Raw genomic sequence first — 20,886 nt, 5'->3', positions numbered from 1 at the left:
GTGCGGGAAGGGGCACATTAAAAAAAAACCAAAACACCCCAACCCTTCAATTATACTTTCTTACAACCCCCCACCATCCCGATCCCTCTCCAAGACTTACTAAAAGCCCTGGTGGTCCAGCGGGGTCCTGCGAGCGATCTCTCCCTCCGGCCTGTGGGGCCTGCTACGAATCAAAATGGCGCCGATGGCCCTTTGCCCTTACGATGTCACGGGGCTACCAGTGCCATTGGTCGGCTCCTGTCACATGGTAGGAGCAATGGACGGCCGGCGCCATCTTGTGCTCCTACCATGTGATAAGGGCCGACCAATGGCACCAGTAGCCCCTGTGACATAGTAAGGGCAAAGGCTATCTGCGCCATTTTGATTACTGGCAGCTGACAGCCCTAGTGCAGGAGATCGCTCCAGGACCCCCCGCTGGACCACCAGGGACTTTTGGCAAGTCTTGCCATCTTAAAAAATGGCGCAGGCCATCCATTGCTCCTACGATGTGATAGGGGCCGGCCAATGGCACCGATAGCCCCGTCACATGGTAAGAGCAAAGGGCCATCGGCGCCATTTTGATTAGTAGCAGCCGACAGCCTGAGAGTGGGAGATCGCTCCTGGGACCCCCGCTGGACCACCAGGTACTTTAGGAAAGTTTTGGGGGGGGTCGGGAGGGTGGGGGATTCTAAATAATTAGATTTAAAGGGTCGGGGTGTTTTTTTTTTTCTGTGTGCCTTTCTCCCCCCCCCCCCCCCCCCAAAAAAATGATAAGAAAACCACACAAACATTTCGTGGGGTTTTCCTATTGCTTTCGGGGACCCCCCCCCCCCCCCCCCCCCCCCCCCGATACTTAACGGATTAGAAAATATCATACGATATTTTCATCCATCAGAAAAATGATGCACTTCCCTAGAGCTTATCCCAGGTTTTACCCCTCACTCCCCCACAGCTAAGGATCCTCTGTGCTTATTCCAGGCTTTACCCCTCACTCCCCCACAGCTAAGGATCCTCTGTGCTTATCCCAGGCTTTACCTCTCACTCCCCCACAGCTAAGGATCCTCTGTGCTTATCCCAGGCTCTACCCCTCACTCCCTCACAGCTAAGGATCCTCTGTGCTTATCGCAGGCTTTACCTCTCACTCCCCCACAGCTAAGGATCCTCTGTGCTTATCCCAGGCTTTACCCCTCACTCCCCCCACAGCTAAGGATCCTCTGTGCTTATCCCAGGCTTTACCCCTCACTCCCCCACAGCTAAGGATCCTCTGTGCTTATCCCAGGCTTTACCCCTCACTCCCCCACAGCTAAGGATCCTCTGTGCTTATCCCAGGCTTTACCCCTCACTCCCCCACAGCTAAGGATCCTCTGTGCTTATCCCAGGCTTTACCTCTCACTCCCCCACAGCTAAGGATCCTCTGTGCTTATCCCAGGCTTTACCTCTCACTCCCTCACAGCTAAGGATCCTCTGTGCTTATCCCAGGCTTTACCCCTCACTCCCTCACAGCTAAGGATCCTCTGTGCTTATCCCAGGCTTTATCCCTCACTCCCTCACAGCTAAGGATCCTCTGTGCTTATCCCAGGCTTTACCTCTCACTCCCCCCACAGCTAAGGATCCTCTGTGCTTATCCCAGGCTTTACCCCTCACTCCCCCACAGCTAAGGATCCTCTGTGCTTATCCCAGGCTTTACCTCTCACTCCCTCACAGCTAAGGATCCTCTGTGCTTATCCCAGGCTTTACCTCTCACTCCCCCACAGCTAAGGATCCTCTGTGCTTATCCCAGGCTTTACCCCTCACTCCCTCATAGCTTAGGATCCTCTGTGCTTATCCCAGGCTTTACCCCTCACTCCCCCACAGCTAAGGATCCTCTGTGCTTATCCCAGGCTTTACCTCTCACTCCCTCACAGCTAAGGATCCTCTGTGCTTATCCCAGGCTTTACCTCTCACTCCCCCACAGCTAAGGATCCTCTGTGCTTATCCCAGGCTTTACCCCTCCCCCACAGCTAAGGATCCTCTGTGCTTATCCCAGGCTTTACCCCTCACTCCCTCACAGCTAAGGATCCTCTGTGCTTATCCCAGGCTTTACCCCTCACTCCCCCACAGCTAAGGATCCTCTGTGCTTATCCCAGGCTTTACCCCTCACTCCCTCACAGCTAAGGATCCTCTGTGCTTATCCCAGGCTTTACCCCTCACTCCCTCACAGCTAAGGATCCTCTGTGCTTATCCCAGGCTTTACCCCTCCCCCACAGCTAAGGATCCTCTGTGCTTATCCCAGGCTTTACCTCTCACTCCCTCACAGCTAAGGATCCTCTGTGCTTATCCCAGGCTTTACCCCTCACTCCCCCACAGCTAAGGATCCTCTGTGCTTATCCCAGGCTTTACCTCTCACTCCCCCACAGCTAAGGATCCTCTGTGCTTATCCCAGGCTTTACCCCTCACTCCCCCACAGCTAAGGATCCTCTGTGCTTATCCCAGGCTTTACCCCTCACTCCCTCACAGCTAAGGATCCTCTGTGCTTATCCCAGGCTTTACCCCTCACTCCCTCACAGCTAAGGATCCTCTGTGCTTATCCCAGGCTTTACCCCTCCCCCACAGCTAAGGATCCTCTGTGCTTATCCCAGGCTTTACCTCTCACTCCCTCACAGCTAAGGATCCTCTGTGCTTATCCCAGGCTTTACCCCTCACTCCCCCACAGCTAAGGATCCTCTGTGCTTATCCCAGGCTTTACCTCTCACTCCCCCACAGCTAAGGATCCTCTGTGCTTATCCCAGGCTTTACCTCTCACTCCCCCACAGCTAAGGATCCTCTGTGCTTATCCCAGGCTTTACCTCTCACTCCCCCACAGCTAAGGATCCTCTGTGCTTATCCCAGGCTTTACCTCTCACTCCCCCACAGCTAAGGATCCTCTGTGCTTATCCCAGGCTTTACCCCTCACTCCCCCACAGCTAAGGATCCTCTGTGCTTATCCCAGGCTTTACCCCTCACTCCCCCACAGCTAAGGATCCTCTGTGCTTATCGCAGGCTCTACCCCTCACTCCCCCACAGCTAAGGATCCTCTGTGCTTATCCCAGGCTTTACCTCTCATTCCCCCACAGCTAAGGATCCTCTGTGCTTATCCCAGGCTTTACCTCTCACTCCCCCACAGCTAAGGATCCTCTGTGCTTATCCCAGGCTTTACCTCTCACTCCCCCACAGCTAAGGATCCTCTGTGCTTATCCCAGGCTTTACCCCTCACTCCCCCACAGCTAAGGATCCTCTGTGCTTATCCCAGGCTTTACCCCTCACTCCCTCACAGCTAAGGATCCTCTGTGCTTATCCCAGGCTTTACCCCTCACTCCCTCACAGCTAAGGATCCTCTGTGCTTATCCCAGGCTTTACCCCTCCCCCACAGCTAAGGATCCTCTGTGCTTATCCCAGGCTTTACCTCTCACTCCCCCACAGCTAAGGATCCTCTGTGCTTATCCCAGGCTTTACCTCTCACTCCCCCACAGCTAAGGATCCTCTGTGCTTATCCCAGGCTTTACCTCTCACTCCCCCACAGCTAAGGATCCTCTGTGCTTATCCCAGGCTTTACCCCTCACTCCCTCACAGCTAAGGATCCTCTGTGCTTATCCCCAGGCTTTACCCCTCACTCCCCCACAGCTAAGGATCCTCTGTGCTTATCCCCAGGCTTTACCCCTCACTCCCCCACAGCTAAGGATCCTCTGTGCTTATCCCAGGCTTTACCCCTCACTCCCTCACAGCTAAGGATCCTCTGTGCTTATCCCAGGCTTTACCCCTCACTCCCCCACAGCTAAGGATCCTCTGTGCTTATCCCAGGCTTTACCTCTCACTGCCCCACAGCTAAGGATCCTCTGTGCATATCCCAGGCTTTCTTGAATTGTAAGTGCTTTGGCCTCCACCACATTCACTGTGAGGCTTTTCCATGTACTCACCATGGCCCATCACAGAGACCGTAATCAATATGAATTCATCCGCTCGGGAGGAAGGTGTCACTGTGGTCTGTCCTTCCAGGGGATAGCAATCAGGTTTTTGGTGATCCAAGAAGAAAGACGTAATAAACTAAATTAAAGAGACACAGAGGATCCTTAGCTGGGGGATGAGTAAAAGGTAAAGACTTGGGCGAGCACAGAGGTTCCTTAGTTTCTTTTTTTTTTTTTGGGGTGGGGGTGGGGGGTTGAGGCCTGATCCCTCTGGAGTCCCATTTTTTTTAAAAATGTACGAAAATGAAAATACTGTTTTCAGTTTGTTTCATTCAGAACAAACCAAAAATGGGGCTCATATGCATTTTACATATCTGATTTAAAGAAATGCACATCCCTAGTTAGAGGCTCTTAAGTTTCCTCTCTTGTGATTTAAGTTAAGAGATTAGGCTGTAGGTTGTTTCAAGAACTTGGATGAAAAAATGGACGTCTACAGTAAGGATAAGCAACTCTAGTCTTAGGGAGCCACAAACTGGTTGGTTTGGTAGGATATCCCTCATTCATCAGATGCATTAGCATACATCTAATCTAAGAACCTGGTTAATGCCTATGTTTTGAGGACATAGAGGCTGGTGGCACCTTATTAGACTAACAGATTTATAGAGGCAATAGGCTTTCCAGAACAAGAGCTCACTTTATCAGATGCTTTGAAGTGCACCAGAAGAAAGGGACCCCTGTCTTCAAAAGCTTATGACCCTATAAATCTGTTAAGTTTATAAGAGATGCCACCAGCCTCTGTGTTGTTTTCGCTTCTGCAGAGGAATCCAGCCACTCCTCTGGAAGCAGTATGTTTTGATTGGCCAAAAAAAAAACCACTCTGGGCTGGAGTTGCCTACTTCAAGTTTAAGGCCCCCTTGTTAAGATTACAGGAATTCACCCACACAAATGACTTTAAAGTGTAAACAAAGTTGTGCAACGTTTATCTTAGTGTTCATGAACTCAAGATATTTAGTTTGGTTTTATTTTAGAATCCCCTCTTCCTAATTAAGCTAGATATTCAGGGCAGAAAGGAAAGGGCTAGCAGCTTTCAGTAGCTGGCATGTGTATGCCTGTTGCCCGTAGCCTTGACTGCTGCCTCCTCGTTCCCCACCCCCCAAAAAAAAATCAAATATTACTGCTACTTTCAAATAACATCTCATAAGTTCTGGGCCCTTAAATGGTGCTTTCTACAGTGGGATAAAAATAATTTTCATAAGCAGTAGGGTCCTCTGTGTGTGTTCAAATAGCAGCCCAGTCCCTGAAACATGCGTTACGTTTGGTTTATGTAAATGGAATACCTAAGCCTCTATAAATCTGTTAGTCTAATAAGGTGACCTCTGTGGGTCATGTTGGTGACCCGAGGCGTTAACTCGTGTGTGCCGGCGGGTACTATGTACCGGGCCCAGCATTCATCACACCCTGCTCAGCAATCTGCGTGCCATATCCATTTCACTCTATTATTTTCTCATGTTTTTAAATAGCTGCACGCCATGTGTAACCTCTCATCTTCTGCGAGCTAGAAAATTGCAGTACGAAAGTAATCAGAGGTTCGTCAATTTTTAATCGCTTTTCAGAATGGGTTTAAGCGGCACTGAAATTTACCAGTGTCTTAATTCTCATAAATAATAAAATGTTCTCCTACTAGTTCTTCCATAGCCCCGTTAGGAATGTAAAGTGACTGAAAAGTTTTATGACAGGCCTGGAGCATTTAACTGTAAACCATATGCACAGATGAAAGGGGACTCAAAACTTATTTTGTTTCACTTTGCTGTGGATTGCATGCTGATGGGATATGCGGAATTAATAAAATTTGTTATGGTACTGTAGTCCTTTCAAGGATAAGAAACTAACTTCAAAGAGAGAGGAATATTGAATTGTCCAGGCTAGAAAATGAAATAGGGCCCCCTGCTGTCTGCAGCTGGAAGTACAGTACAGTCTTGTGTAGGTTGTACCAAATTAGTTCTGATCTTTCATGTTTATAGTGTAACTAGATTTTCACATTTGGAAGAAAAACAATGGCATGCATGACTTTTTATATGCATTTGAATGTGTTTATTAGTCAAAATAAAATACTCTGATCTTTAAAAGGGAAAAAGATATGTTTTCTATCCTCTTGGAGGTTAAGCACCCAAACCTTTGGTTTATGCTATATATTTATTTTGAAGCAAAGGCTTCAGTATTTAATATCATAATCCCAGCTTTCATAGGTTAGTTATGTTTTTTTGTTTATTCATTTAAAATACATATAGCCCACTTATCTACAATTCCTTATAGTTTTACATCCATAAAAAAATGGGCTATTAAATTTGCACTGTTTTTAAAGCCAAAATGAATAATGATAAAAGCTGTAATCCTATTTAGATGTAATATGAAAAGTAAAACACACTTACTATAGTACACCAGGATAAATAACATGGAAAAAATGACCAGTGCAGTATCTTAGCAAGCCACTTGCCTTGTATGAGACTCTTGTGATAAAATATTATTCAGTGCCAACCCCCTAGCTCATTGATCAATAGTCAGATCTTCCATAGGGAGCAGCATTTCAGCAGGAGGGGGACCCCTTATGTCAAGGCATGGCCCCTGAAACTTTGGTTTGTGTGGAAAAACTGTCCCATGAATGATGAATGTAGTTATTCTGTTTTTAGTAAGATGAGAGAGTTTTATCTATGAAAAAAATGCGCGCTGAGATTTTTTTTTTTGTTTGTGGTTGTGCTAGAGATAGCTCACAAGATGAAGAATCTTGTAGAACTGGGTAGTTAAGATTGTTTTGGAGTCCAAGGGAGAGAAAAGACATTTACAATTGCAGACGGAAGCCCTTGCTTTCCCCAACAGTAAAGGAGGTGTGCCATCATTAGGGAAGGTCAGCAAGGGGGGAGGAGCGGGGCTAAAAGGAATCCTAAAGTAAATAGTTTAAGATGAGTATGAAGCTGAACAAAATATGAAATATAATATCCACTGCGTTTGGCTTTAACGTAAGATATGTATCTATATATAAATATATGTATTGTTTTATTCTTTTATGCAGCCATGAAGGCAGATCGAAAGCGTTTAAAGGCAGAGAAGACTGACTTGGTAAGCCAAATGCAACAGCTCTATGCCACGTTGGAGAGCCGCGAGGAGCAGCTGCGGGACTTCATCAGGAACTATGAGCAACACAGAAAAGTAAGCCGAGCAGAACCCGTCTGCAAAGAATTCAGGCCGTGCCTCAGCTCCCTGCCACTTGCAGAGCATTACTTGATTGGGCGATGCACCACAGGATAGGTAATAAATGGGAGAAGACTGGCCGGACAGTCCCTTATTCTGTTAAGGCCGCCAGCAGTCTGGAGCAGGTGAGGTACTGCACGTGCCGGCTTGGTAGGAGTTTCCCGGTCTTTTCAGGAAGAGTTCTCGTGACACCTTCTTCCTGCTAGGACCCGTTCTGCTGCTCCTTCTGCAGTCTTTGCGCTGCTTTGCTGCTGTGCAGAAGCAGGATCCCCGTGCCGTGGTCCTCTCTTCTGCACTTGGAAGGCGAGTGCTCCCTGTGCTGTAGCGGTCTGAAGAGCTATGCCGACTGTGCGATGAGTGTCTGAAAGAGGGGACTGCAACAGAGAGCCATACTGGACTGAGGTCCAGAACCAAGAGTCTGACCCATAGTCACTTCAGCCTTCAGGTCTGTCGCAGTTATGTTACCAAGTGGAAATGTTGACGGGCTGATTGGCTGGCTGGGTCACCCTGGGGTGTCTCTCTCCTGTCTAGGGGGCAGAAGGGAGCATGTATCCCCCGCTCTGTAGACTTGAAGAGTGACCCTCAGATGCCAGAGGGCGAGAGTTAGACCACAGGAGCGATATTGAGAGAGATCTTGGACCTCTTTTCTGTGGACTGGGTTAATGAGCATTTAAAAACCAATTCAGAACTTTGAAAATAAAAAAAAATGCTGCAGGTCGTAAGGTGCCTTCCCCCCACAAGAAGAGGAGGGTGGGGTTGCCAGGCCTCTTAGCCCTCTTCTCTAGTCCTCAAAACCCAGACTCCATTCAGGGAGGGTTCTCCAGTATCCTTGGAAGAGCTGGCCTGTGACTCAGAAGATGAGGAAGAGCAAAGCTAAAGCTGTTAACTAGATGGGGGACATCAGTCCTAGTGCTAGAAGGCACTAAAGCTGGGAGAGGAGAAGCAGGCAGCTCTTTCTAGTGATGTTTTGCTTTTCAGTCTGTAGTAAGGCAGATTAGACTACCCAATAGTCTAGTGGGACTTGGTCTGTCAAAGGGTACAACTGTTCTTGCAGAAAGAGCACTAGCCCTGTAAAACAGCATGGACAAGCACAGAGAAACTGCCTATAAAAAGGACTTGTGAGCTTAATGGAGCTATGTTACAGATTGTAGTGTCCTTGTTATGTATGCCTAGAGCTATTGTGAAATAGGCTGAGCAGCTGGAAAGAGAGGAACTGATTATGATTTGCATAACATTTTGCAAATGTACTCAGCGCTGTACAGAAGTGCATTATAAACGCTCCTTGGCGTTTATAATGCACTCAAGACAGACAAGACACAACGAACACAAATAGGAGGATTTGGGTTAAGGGATCATACACCGAGAATGTGTCGTGTGTCAGGAGTGTAATATTAGGACCGCTGTTGTAGTTGGCGATTCGATCATTAGGAATGTAGTTAGCCGGTCGGTAACTATGAGCATCACTTGGAAACTTGACTCGCCTGGTGCAAAGGTAGCAAACCTCACAGGTCACCTAAATAGGATTTTAGAGAGCGGTGGAGAGTTGCCAGCTGTCATGGTATATGGGTACCAACGACATAGGTGCAGGGACAATTTCTAGAAACAAAATTTAGGCTTTTAGGTAGGCGATTTGAATTTAGAACCTCAGAAATGCTCCCCGTTCCATGCACAGAACCCGAGTCCTTTGCATGTGTTTGCATGAGACAGTGCAGGGAAGAGGATTTTAGATTTCCTAGGAACTGGGAAGCTTTATGCGGAGGACTTCTGATTTCAGGTTTTAACTGATAAACTCCAATAAAACACCCCGGTGCAAAAAAAAAGGTGTTTATGAGACAAACACTGGAAAAACACTTCCCCTGGTATTTTCTCACCCCCTCCTGTGCCTACTCTGGATCCTCAGCTTTGTTTTTGTGCCTTTTCCACATTAACGACTCCTCAGCTGCGTAAATGTTATGTATTTCATTCAACCGGAAAGGTCTGGACATTCTCAGTATCTTTCCTGACATGAGCGCAGCCTTTGATACCGTAGACCATCACCTGATTGACACTGGGATTCGCACTTCCCCGCAAAACTGATTCGGATCATTCCTAGAGACGAGATCCTATCAAGCAGCTTGGAATTCCTCAACCTCGGCTCCTCGCCTGTGGGGTTCCGCAGGGCACTCTCCCACGCTTTCCAATCTCTCTCTTTCACCTCTGGTCACTTTAGAACAAAGCCTTGGTTTTAGCTGTTTCATCAACGCTAACGAATGAAATTCAACTTGACTTGCCTTTGTAATGAATATAATCCCAAACCACTTGACGCAGACCACGTTTCCGTAGATTCTTCTTCATGGGGGATGACGCAAATTGCTGCTCAGTGCAAACAGGGATTTCGTTTGCTGCTGAGTCCTGCCTTGTCTTTCTCTGTGCTGCATTCAGTGACATGGAGAGAGCCACCGGGGAGCCCTGGAAATGAGCAATAAGGAATGGATCCACTCTTTTTTTTTTGGGATCTGACCAAGACTGGCTGCTGTCATGGACAAAATGCTGGGCTTGATGGACCTTGGGTTTGAACTAACATGGCACGTCTGGCATGCTGGGTCAGGTCACAGAGGCGGGAGAGGCAGGCCTCTCTCTCGCGGGCACCTACGGCGCCTGGGCTCTTCATCGCCCCTCGCCCCAGCTGCGTCGAGCCGCTCGAGTATTCAGGCCTCCACCTTCTCTCCCCTGGCTTGGGAGGTGGAGAAGACACATTAAGTACCTGGGACTCAGAGAAGGAACGGTGCTTGATCGTACGGCTCTATGTCCTGTGTGTGACAGAGCGGAGAGGAAGGCGGGGCGCCCGTCTGGCGTTTTCCCCGCCCCGGGTCATCGATCCGTCCAGAGCACCAGGCAGCCCTCCCGCCTGCCTCCCCCCTTTCTTTTTTGGGCATATTCCTCCAATACAATGTCAGCTAAGGCAGGGCGGATTATCTTTTGAAGATAAGCCTTTGGTTGGCTGGCATCTAGTTAAAGATCATAAAAGAGGCCTCAGAGGTCCTTCTTTACAGACCTTTTCAGAGGCTCTAAGGTAGAGAAATTTAGTTTCAAATCCTCCAGGAACTCTCCCAGCCTTGAAGCTCCCCCCACCCTTTCAGAATCAAGAGAAGGGGAAGTCAAAAACAAAAACAACCTCCCTCTTTTCAAATAATGCTGGAGGCTGGGGAAGCGGAGAGGCTTCAGTGATGCTGGGCAATCTGCAATGCATCAATGTGACTTCAGAACTATAAAATAATGTCTTTAAACTCTGTAAAGAGATTTGTACATGATTTCTCAGTTGACTGGATATATTTCATATGCATATACATAAGCAGTTTGAAAAATAAGGAGATCAATATAAAGAAAAGAAAACCTAAAATGGATATAACTTACCTGATTAAAGTTAGCTGGATAAGTTAGTGTGAATATTCAGCAGGATAAAATGCCCCGCTGAATATCCTGGAATAAAATTATCCTGGTAATCCTACCTAGATAGCTTTGAAACTTAACTGGCTGTGTTTGATTATTACCATGTGGGTTTCAAAGTTATCTGGGTCCATGCACCGTACCCCATCCCACCCCAGTGTAACAAATGTCAGCCCCTCCTGAGACCTTCAAAATACTTACAACAGGTTGTTGGCGTATAGGCCTGAAAAGACTCCCTCCCCCCCCCACCCTGCTGAATTGGCCAAACAGAATCGTAATGAAAGCCCCCTCCCCCATCGACCCAACAAGACCCCCCCTCCCGTCCCATCTGGAACCTCCTAAACCCAGGTTCCCTGCCATGGGAGGCGTTTGAGAGGGTTCCGGATGGGACAGAAAGGTCAGGTTGGGTAAATTGTTGGGGGGGGGGGGGAGGCCCTTGTTGTAATCATATTTGGCCAATTTGGGGGGAAAGGGACGGAAAGGGGGGGAAGGGACGGAAGACACTTAGGGCTTATAGGCATGCAATGTGTGCAAAGGGCAAACATAATCTGTAATCTGCCTAGCATTGCCTCATTATAAGCAGAATATCAATGCTTTAAATAAATAATAAACAAAACCTTTATTTCACTGGGGTAGGAGGATTAGGCTGGCAGGCCACCTCCTTCTTTTTTTTTTTTTTTTTGTTAGAATCTGTATTTAATCAGCTTTATTCTTTGAACATAGCCAGTTAAGGTTAAAGTTATCGGGGGATCCGCAACCCTACTGTTGGCCACCTCCACCATGAAACACCTCTCATTTATCCGGATAAGTGGCGATGACGATTATTCAAACCTCAGCATTTATCCGGACAGCTCCAAGGCTATCCAAATAAATGCCTTTGAATTTGGGCACAGACATGGAATTTAGGGAAGGCAGCATGTGACACTCCGATTTTACTGATCAGCTTTCCTCTGCATTCCCAGGGAAAACAGCTAAAATGATTTATGGGCTTCATCGCACCGTCCAGACACTTGCTCAGATTGCGTGACAGTGAGGTTTGACTAATGTCTGTAGCACTGCAGAGTGAGCCCCCTAAATGACCTAGAAATCTTAAGGAAGGTCAGTGCTTTGCTATCACAGAAGAGGCTGGGAATTTGTCAATATAAGGATATTACAATCTTTTATTTCTAAACATTTGTCTCTTAATGCAGGATGCTTGGAGGTCTTTAGGGAAGGAAAGAATTTTGCCTTAAAGGTGAAATTTCACTTAACTTTAATGGTGCATAATATCCCTCGAACATAATGGTCAGAAATAAAGGTGCTTCTTTCAGTCTTACTCCTGGGGAATTCTGCATTGAGTATTTTAAAATATTTTGCACAATATTTAAAATTTCTGTGTGCATTTGTTTAGAAAAACACAATATAATCACTGTGAGTATTGATTTAAAATGCCATATGGAAAAAAATGATACTACTCAGATACAGAATTTTACATTTTTTTTATTAGAATTTCCCTGGAGTGCTATAAAAGTACATCATAAGATTTAGCCCTTTACCCCGCGATCTCTCCCACCAGGCTAAGCCCTCCTGCTCCCTCCCTCACCCCATATTCAACCCTTCCCCCCCCCCAGCAATTTCCCTCCCCCCCCATTATCCCCCATCCCAGGCTCAAAAGCCCACCCCTCAGTTTCCTCCCCTCTCAACCCAGCTCTCTCTCCCTCCTCCATACCCTATGCCATGCCAACACACACCCCTTAGTTCTCTGTCCTCCCAGCCCTTCCCCCACCCTACCCTCAATGTCTAATCAGCTGGGTAATTGCAGCCTTTTCATGCAAATATTTGTCATTGGGCTAACTTTTCCAAAGACCTTCCTGTGCCCTGACTTTTCATACCCTCCTCATCCATGGACCTGCAGCTTATTTTTGTATCATTTGTAAATGTAGCAGGGTTACTCTCCATATGTATTCTGAAATCATTCCTCAGTAATGTTAATAGTGATGGATCCAGTGTTCGGTCATTTGTTTCATCTACCTAGTCAATTACTGCTTGCAGTAGTCACTCGCTGCCTGCCCATACAGGCAAAATTCAGCTCTTGGCGTATTTTGCCACAATCCTATGATGATAGGATTTTTCAGCAGCTTCCTAAGGGAACAGAATCAGATGCTTTGGGGAAACTGTAAGCGCGCTTCACCAGCATTACTTCCCATTGTCTTAAGATTTGTAATTTTTCTCAAAACATTTTAACAGATTTGTGGGACTGGCAGAATTTCTAGCATATAATCCCATTTTACAATTTCACTTGTGGTCTTAAAGATTACTTTGTCGTACGTGTTGGAAAACTTGAGCTGTCACCCTGTTCGTGGAAGCTGTGCAAGTTGTGTAATTATCCAGTCTGTTGAAAACATAAACCGTGGGTTAGAAGATACTTTAAAGTTTACTATCTGTATCAGCGGCATGTTTCCGATCAAAAGAAAAAAATTGTAAATGTGCTTCCGATTTCAGTTAATAGGCTGCAGGGTCTTGCTTGTATTGGATGCCAACTGCAGGTCAATGTAACATACTGTATCAGCAAATACTTTGCAATGTTTATTTGCAGACAGGGTTTTTAAAGCCTTATACTGATACAGTGTATTAATTTGTCCACATACATTGTTCACCCAGGCATTTATTTTATATTCTTGAAACAATGTTTTACAGTGTATTTTGTTCTCTGTTCTCCTTTTACTGTCTTCATATTGCCCTGTAGTGATATATTTTATAAGGCATGTTTCCGGTCTGCAAATTTCTGTAAAGATTCTAAGACATTAATTGTGTAAGTTGCCCGGAGATTTGTAGCATTTTTTTACGCTCACCTAAGTTTGATAGGTTCTAAGACATCACAGATGCACTTACCCCCCCCTTCCCTTTTAGGACAGATCATACACCACAAGGGTGACCCAGTTTTGGAATAAGAGATTACTGAAGGGCTTGGACCCTTAAGAAGGGTCTGAATTGCATTGGTCAGTAGTCCAGCAGAAAAACTATTCAAATCTGCACAGTAGTTAAGAAACAAACATAAATATTGCCTACTGCTTTGCAGTATGATGACTTGAGTTACCCTTACATAGTCCTTCCTCCTAGACAGAAAGACGTGCACTGCTGTATAGAATACTTTGGCCATCGGCCTTACACAAAAGGGATGGTGACCTGTGTGGTGGAAAGGATGTGGTCTGTGCTGTCAGACAAAATCTGGTAAACATTTGTAGAAAGCCAGATACCAGTGAGAGGGAAGAAAAGAATCATTTAGACTTTAAGCTCTACTGACGTTGAATCATTTCTCCATTTTTAGATAACAATTTAGACAGTGAACAGTTTTATGTTTGAGTATAAAGAGCCTTAAGGAAGCAAATGCTGAGCTGCTTAGACTGTGAAACAGAACCTAAGCAAAAATATGCTCTTCTGACTCTGAAACCACCTTGAATGATGCTGGAGAAAAAAGCTATGTCCAGATTACCTTGCTTAATAAGCATCATCTTAGCGAGATACTGTACTCTCTAAGATATTGTGCTTCTGTCATACGCCAGAGGTGGCCTGCGTATGGGGGAAAAAAATCTGCTCTGTGTATTTCCCACTAAAATCAAATATGTAAAATTAATATATTAAGTTTGAAAGGAGCCTTAACATTCCAGCATCAAACATCAGTTCCCTCGCGGTACAGGCAAGCTAATTATATGTTACTGATGACTCCCTGTGTGATTAACTTTCTAAAAAAAACCAGTGCAGAAAACCAAAAGACAGTGCTGGCTGCTAGGAATCGCTGGCAGGCTGCAGAGAACGAGGTCAAGCCTCTTGAAAGTGTACCACCATGGCATGAGTTATGCTGCAGTTTAGTGCAACGTAAAGCATCTGACTCGCAGGTATAACTTCCTGGAAGCTGTTAACTTCAGAATGGTCTGAGGTTTTTTTCCATAGGGTTTTGCTTAAGATGCTTGGAGGTGAAATAGAGTAACTGTAAGTAAGCTAGTGGAAGATTGACATAAAGGTCACATGGGACATATTTATAAAGGTGATTCTAAAACAGAATTGGGTGACGATAAGGGATGTGCAGGCGAAAAAAAAAATGTTTCGGTTCACTTTTTCATTTCGGAAGTGGTGTTTTTCATGTTTTGGTTTGTTTAATGTTTCTTTTGGTTCATTTGCTGATCTGAAAAAAAAAAATATAGAAAAAGGAGCTTCCCCAGGCCTTCTCTGCTGCTTCCTCAGGTCCCGAGGGCTCCCCTATCCCAATAAGCCGGAGCCAAGCTCAGCCAGGACTTTCCCACAAAGAAGTCGGGGCTAGGGACCTCCCTGGCCCCCACTTACCCTTTCTGTAGGGGTCTGGTCTGCAGAAAGGAAAGGCGCAGGAGCGATCCCCGGTCACAGGGACAGCACTAGATTTTGATGTTACACAATGGTGCCGACCTTGGGCCTGGCTGGTATCGTTTTCAGAGAGACCCTGTCGCGGGGGCAGGAAGAGCTGGGGGGGGGATCGTTCCTGCTCTTGTCTTTACTGCAGACCAAGCCACCCCCCTCCCCCCCCATGGAAAAGTTAAATGGGGGCTGTGGAGGATGAGAAGGTGATTAAGAGGGTCCAGGGTGGTGCCCCTAAGTGGGGGTGCCCGGGGAGGCCCTGGCTTAATAGTGAGGGGATTGGGGGGGGGGGAGCTCCCTGGGACCTGAGGAAAGGGCCTGGGGGGGGCCCTTTTTATTTTATATTTTTTCAGACATGAACTGAAAATATCAAATAATGTTCAGGCCATTCAGAAGAAACTGAAAATAGATCTTTTTGTTCCACACCCCTATGTAACTATAGACTAGCAAGTTTAATTTCTGTTTCAGGAAAGACGTAAGAGAAAGAGATGATTATGTGCCTGGAGATAGTGATCAACAGGCAACATAGATTCAAGAGCAATAATGCATCATGTCAAGTCAACCTCGGAAATTTCTTTAACTTTATGAGCAAATTCGTAGACAAGAGAGACCAGGCACATTTATAATGTATTTGCACTTTGCCTAGATCTTTCCTGCAGTGCCCCATGGAAACCTCTCTCATACAAAGGTTTATTCATTTCTCATTGCATGATAAACTGACCACAGTGGCAGGTTCCAGTGAATATTCCAAGCCCACCCCAGAGATGCTGGAGGGGAGGGGGTGCAGTGTCTAGAGATGGTGGCCATGGGATGTGGAGAAGAGTGAGACAGGATTTCAAGGCAGGTGGGGGGGAAGAGAGGCGTGGAAGTTTGTGCACTCTTCCCCTCCCCTGCCAATCCGGTTGCCCTACCACTTGCCCCCCCCCCCCCCCAAAAAAAAAATTAAAGAGTAAAAAAACACCTATGCCACTTTCCTGAATAACAATAAGGTCAGCCAAGTTGCAAACACTATTCAGGGTAACAGTTGGCTTACAAAAAGGGATCAGGAATTCTGGAGACCCAGACAGACGCGGTAGCAAATGAGATTCAGTCCATGTGCACTTCGCCCACACATAAGCTGAGATTGTTCCTTCTCTGGCCATCTAGTAAAGGGCCCTGAATGCTCATGCAGTTTGTTGTACACTGTACTGTAATTCCCAAGCAGCAAGCTCCAGAGAATGGCTTGGGAAAGGACAGGGGTAGAATTTAGAGAAGAAAATCACCTTGCTATGGGTCTGCACATGCACTTTTTTTTTGTTTTTCTTCCCATTTCGTTGTTTGTTTTGTTTGAAGCAAAACAAAAAATAAATAAATAAATAAATGGAAAAAAAAAATGTTGGGTCATTTCCGCTGCAAAAAAAAAACCAAACAAACCACCAGGCACTCCCTCGATTTCCCAGGCTCCCTGGCTCTTCTTACTCCCGAGTTTTCTTTCTTCACGCCTGAGCCAGGCCAGCACCCTTTTCTTGTTTGGAAGAAAATTGATAATGGTGCCCAGCTCAGACTGCCTGCACCGTTTATAGTTGTAACCTGCAGTTCCCTTGCTTTTCGAATATTGGGCCCCTGATCAGGCCTGATCTGTACGTACTCTGCTGCCAGTGCATCTGACGTGCAAGTCTTCCGCCAAGCCCAGTACTGATTCCACAACTATGCTAATGCACCTCATTATGATAGAGACATTCACATACCTCAAAGGTATGAATGTACATTTTCCAGTGGAAAGGAAATTCTAGAGCAAGGGGTCATGCTGTGCAGCTCAAAGGTGGTAGACTCAAAAGTAGTATTTGGAAATATTTCTTCACAGTGGTGAAGGATACATTGAAGAGCCGACCAGAAAATGAATTCAAGAAAGCCTGGCATAGCACAGAAGATCCTTAGATATGGGGATGGGACGTTAAAGTCTAAGATTGGGTAGGCTTTGTAATATTGCGTCAGGAATTGGATACACTAGATTGGCCTTATTATCCTTATCGTCATTTTCTAAGGTTCATTCCTGATTTGCATTGCTCTCCCGTTCTAGTTTTGAGACCCAGCATCGCTTTACCAGCACACACCAATCCTGCACTGCATGACCCCCTTGTGATTCCACTACCAGGACCCTGCACATCTTCACTAATGCCTCTCTGTGCTGACCGTGTGGTATTTGAGATGTAGGCAAACTAATTTTAATTGGAAAATACCTTCCGTCTGTCAAGTGCCAAGTGTATTATAACCTTCTGCCCTTGTTAACCTGCCCATTCTCTTTACCTTCTTCAACGCACATAGAGCAAACCAGAGGAGAGGCAGTTTAATTTTGGTACAAAGTTATACAGGATTACATGGCAAAATGATACTTGAAAGTTTGAGTCCTCGCTCTATTCCTCCCCTCTACAATGAACCTAAAACTTTGGGGTCACAACCTGTATTTATAATATGGACAATGCTCTATGACCTATGATTATTAGTAAAGGCAATGAAGGTTTTTAAACTTGCAGTGCCTATTATGATGATCACAATTCTATAATTAAATCTGTATGACATAAGATAACTATTTCACTGAGGGAAATATTTTCATTTATTGAATTTTGATTTCCTTCTCATAGACATTATTTGGTATTGAGATCATGAAGACCTACCATGGTGAAATAAGTATGCAGACAGAAGTCTGAGAGGGCAGAAAAAGGCACATTCTGCTATGCCCAGGGCTCACCTTCCAGAAATAACAAAAAGAAGGTCTTAGGCCTCATGAACATTTGGAATGCTTCACATTTGCAAAGTTTCAGCAGTTTCCTGTTTTGTTTAAATAGCAACAGAATGTCTAAGATCTGCAGTATCTGTAGCATTTCCTGTGGATTCTGGGCTTTCTTCCATGCAAACAGAATCTTGTGAGCAACATTGTGGAAGGGGGATAGAAGGTAAGGGTTTGTCTGTTTGCAGATGATACTAAAATCTGCAACAGAGCGGACATGCCTGAAAGACTAGAGAGAATGAAAAGGGATTTAAGAAAGCTCGGTCGAAGATTTGGCAGCTGGGCTTCAATGCCAAGTGCAGAGTCGTGCATCTGGGGTGCGGCAATCCAAAAGAGCTGTTTGTGATGGGGGGTGAAAGACTGATGTGCACGGACCAAGAGAGGGATCTTGGGGTGATGGTGTCTGGAGATCTGAAGACGGAGAAACAATGTGACAAGGTGATAGCTAAAGCCAGAAGAACGCTGGGCTGCATAGAGAGAGGAATAACCAGCAGGAAAAAAAAAAAAAGAGGTGATGATGTCCTTGTACAGATCCTTGGTGAGGCCTCACCTGTACTGCGTTCAGTGCTGGAGGCGGTCCAGAGAAGGGCAACCAAAATGGTGTAGGGTCTGTATCGTGAGATACCTGAAAAGGTTTTAATGATACTCGAACTTCGAACCTTTTCCGTTAGAAAGAAAACAATAGAACTAGGGGTCAAGAAATAAAACTCCAGGGGAGTACGACTCGGAACCAAGATCAGGAAATATTTCTTCACAGAAAGGGTGGTGGATGACTGGAATGTTTTCTGGAGGAGGTGGTGAAGACAAACGCAGTCAAAGAATTCAAAGGGGCATGGGAGAAACACTGTGGATCTGTAAAGGCTAGAGGACAGAAATGAGACAAGCGTGCAGGGAGGTAACTCGCTGCTGTGGAAGTTTCTACTCTTAGCAGAAGGCATGGAGATTGCTAACCTTAACCAATAAGCCTTGATGCTTTTAATGCAAATGCAACATTGCTCCCCACTTAGATAGCAAGAGGACAGACATGAGAAAAGCGTGCAGGGGGGTAACTTGCTGGTGTAGATACTCCCCGCTTAGATGGCGGGGGGGGGGGGGGAGGGGGGAAGAGGAATTGGATTCAGACAACAACCGAGGGCCTTGACTTCTATGGTCTGTGGTACTGATACACAGACATAAGGGAAAAAGCACAGGACTGCTTCTACGGCCAAGTCCATAAGCAAAGCACGTCAAGCAGCACCGTCTGAATTTTCAAGAAAGCTCAACACTCAGTAAAGAAATGTTACTAGCTGAAATTTTTATGGTATCATAAGGTTTGGGGATAACTGCACAGAGTAACAGTTACTGCCCTTAAGAAAAACATGGGAGTAACCTGCACACAGTGGCACTTACTACCTTAAGCTTGCTGGGCAGACTGGATGGACCATTTGGCCCTTTTTCTGCCATCATTACTATGTTACTATGTTTGTTCAAACTGAAAACTCTCAAGCTAGTTTTGACGAGTATTGAGTAGAAATCACCAGTATTAGTTTTGTCGGTGGGTTAAGGGGGCACATATATTCCAGGCATAAAAGGTTTCTGAATCACATACCATTATAGAGAGGGATTTATGCTGTAAATATATGCTTTACAGTCTGCTACAAAGCATATGGATTTTTTTTTTTTTTTTAAGAAAGCCTGCACACTTGCCAGAGATATATTATTTAAATGCTGAGTGTACCGTATTTACCCCTGGGGTATTGATTCATTGAATGGACAGGCTGCATGCACATTTTGCTGCTGTTTCAGTAGAAAAATTTGATGCCCTAGTGACCCCTGAACTGGAATTTGAATGGGATTTATATAAAAGCCTCAATTAGTGTTGGGGAAAAATGCCTCTCCTCCCATGACCCTTCACATTATAAATGGATAATCTCCTGAGGTTCAAAAGAAACGTTTACTATACATGTTACATTTAATGTTGAGTGCACAGCAGGATCTGTTGTGCCTGGACTGTTAGGATTAAATATGCATAAGAGTTAGCAGCCTCACTTACTAAGACTCCCATACTCACCAGTTTAAACATGTCAAAAATTGTTTTGCATTCTATTGGAGAACATTTCAAATAATCTTTTAATCTGTTTTGAGTACTATAGTAGATGACAGCAGATAAAGACCAAGTAACCCATCCAGTTTGCCAAGTTATTCCAGGCCACGCTGCTAAGGATACATCCAGCTGCCAGCTATAGAAACTTGATTGCTTGTGGGATCCTAATTCAAGTTAGTTTGTTTTCTTCATGGATTCACCTGGGTAGATGAGCATGCCCCATGTCTTCCCACGAAACCTTGTAATAAGGTAAACAGCTACCAAAACTAGTGAGCCTGTTGCCTGAACCTTTGGTCAGCTGGGTTGCTTTGGCCTTGCTTGATGGTACCTGACCCCACCACCAGCCTGCCACTGTTGACCCAATTGGTTTCTTAAGAGTTGTAGGCTGCTGTTTTCAACCTGGCTACCCCATAACCCACGGTATCGCTAGGTCATGCTTCCTTTATGTGCTGCTTGTTCTCTGCCCACCTCTTCCCCTTGCCTCTGCTTTTGAGGGAATGAAAGGTGCGGTGTTTGAAATACTGCAACCTCCCTCTCTTCTCTCTCTGTCCCAAAAATTGCTTAAATTCTGTCACTACTAGTTTCCACTACTTCTTAGGTTAGGTAAATCCAGGCATCTAGCATCCTCAAGTACCTTCTCATGTTTCTCTGAATTGTCCTCCCCTCTCTCAGCTTCATATCACGACCCCCTGTATCCTTGAAATTATTTTTCTATAGAAACCTTTTCCTTCCTATCATTTATTAATCCCTGTCACATGTTTGAATGTTCCTATCCATAACCCCCTTTCCCTTCTTTCCTCTGAGTATAAACCAGATTAAAGTACTTTCTAAGGTTAGCACTTTAAAGTGATTTAAACTTTCTTAACAGCAGCTTGCACAGCCCTTTTGGGGTTTTGTCAGAACTGAACATAAAAGCATGGACCGTGATGGCAGATAAGGACTGTGAAGCCCGTCCATTCTGCCCAATTTCCATCCAGTTGCAATACCATAGATCCCATTTGCTTCCTGGCAACTAAGGATCCATTCTGCTTATCCCAGACTTTCTTGAGTTTATCATTTTGTTTTTATCTTCTACCACCTTCACTGGGAGGGTGATC

At 45.4% G+C, this 20,886-nt stretch overlaps 1 protein-coding gene across 7 annotated transcripts in view; it reads left to right on the top strand.

The window, feature by feature from the left end:
* The window catches only part of KAZN (kazrin, periplakin interacting protein), a 663,662-nt gene that overhangs the window by 623,574 nt on the left and 19,202 nt on the right, over positions 1 to 20,886 (top strand). For all 7 annotated transcript variants that reach the window (XM_029579163.1, XM_029579161.1, XM_029579162.1 and 4 more), the window contains one exon: positions 6,967 to 7,103. In XM_029579163.1, the coding sequence (XP_029435023.1) occupies positions 6,967 to 7,103 (137 nt within the window). The remainder of the gene's footprint in view (positions 1 to 6,966; positions 7,104 to 20,886) is intronic.

This window comes from Rhinatrema bivittatum, chromosome 15 (assembly GCF_901001135.1).
Source record: "Rhinatrema bivittatum chromosome 15, aRhiBiv1.1, whole genome shotgun sequence".
Lineage (NCBI taxonomy): Eukaryota > Metazoa > Chordata > Amphibia > Gymnophiona > Rhinatrematidae > Rhinatrema > Rhinatrema bivittatum.
Note: the sequence above shows the minus strand (reverse complement) of the source record. Positions and strands in the feature narration are given on the sequence as shown.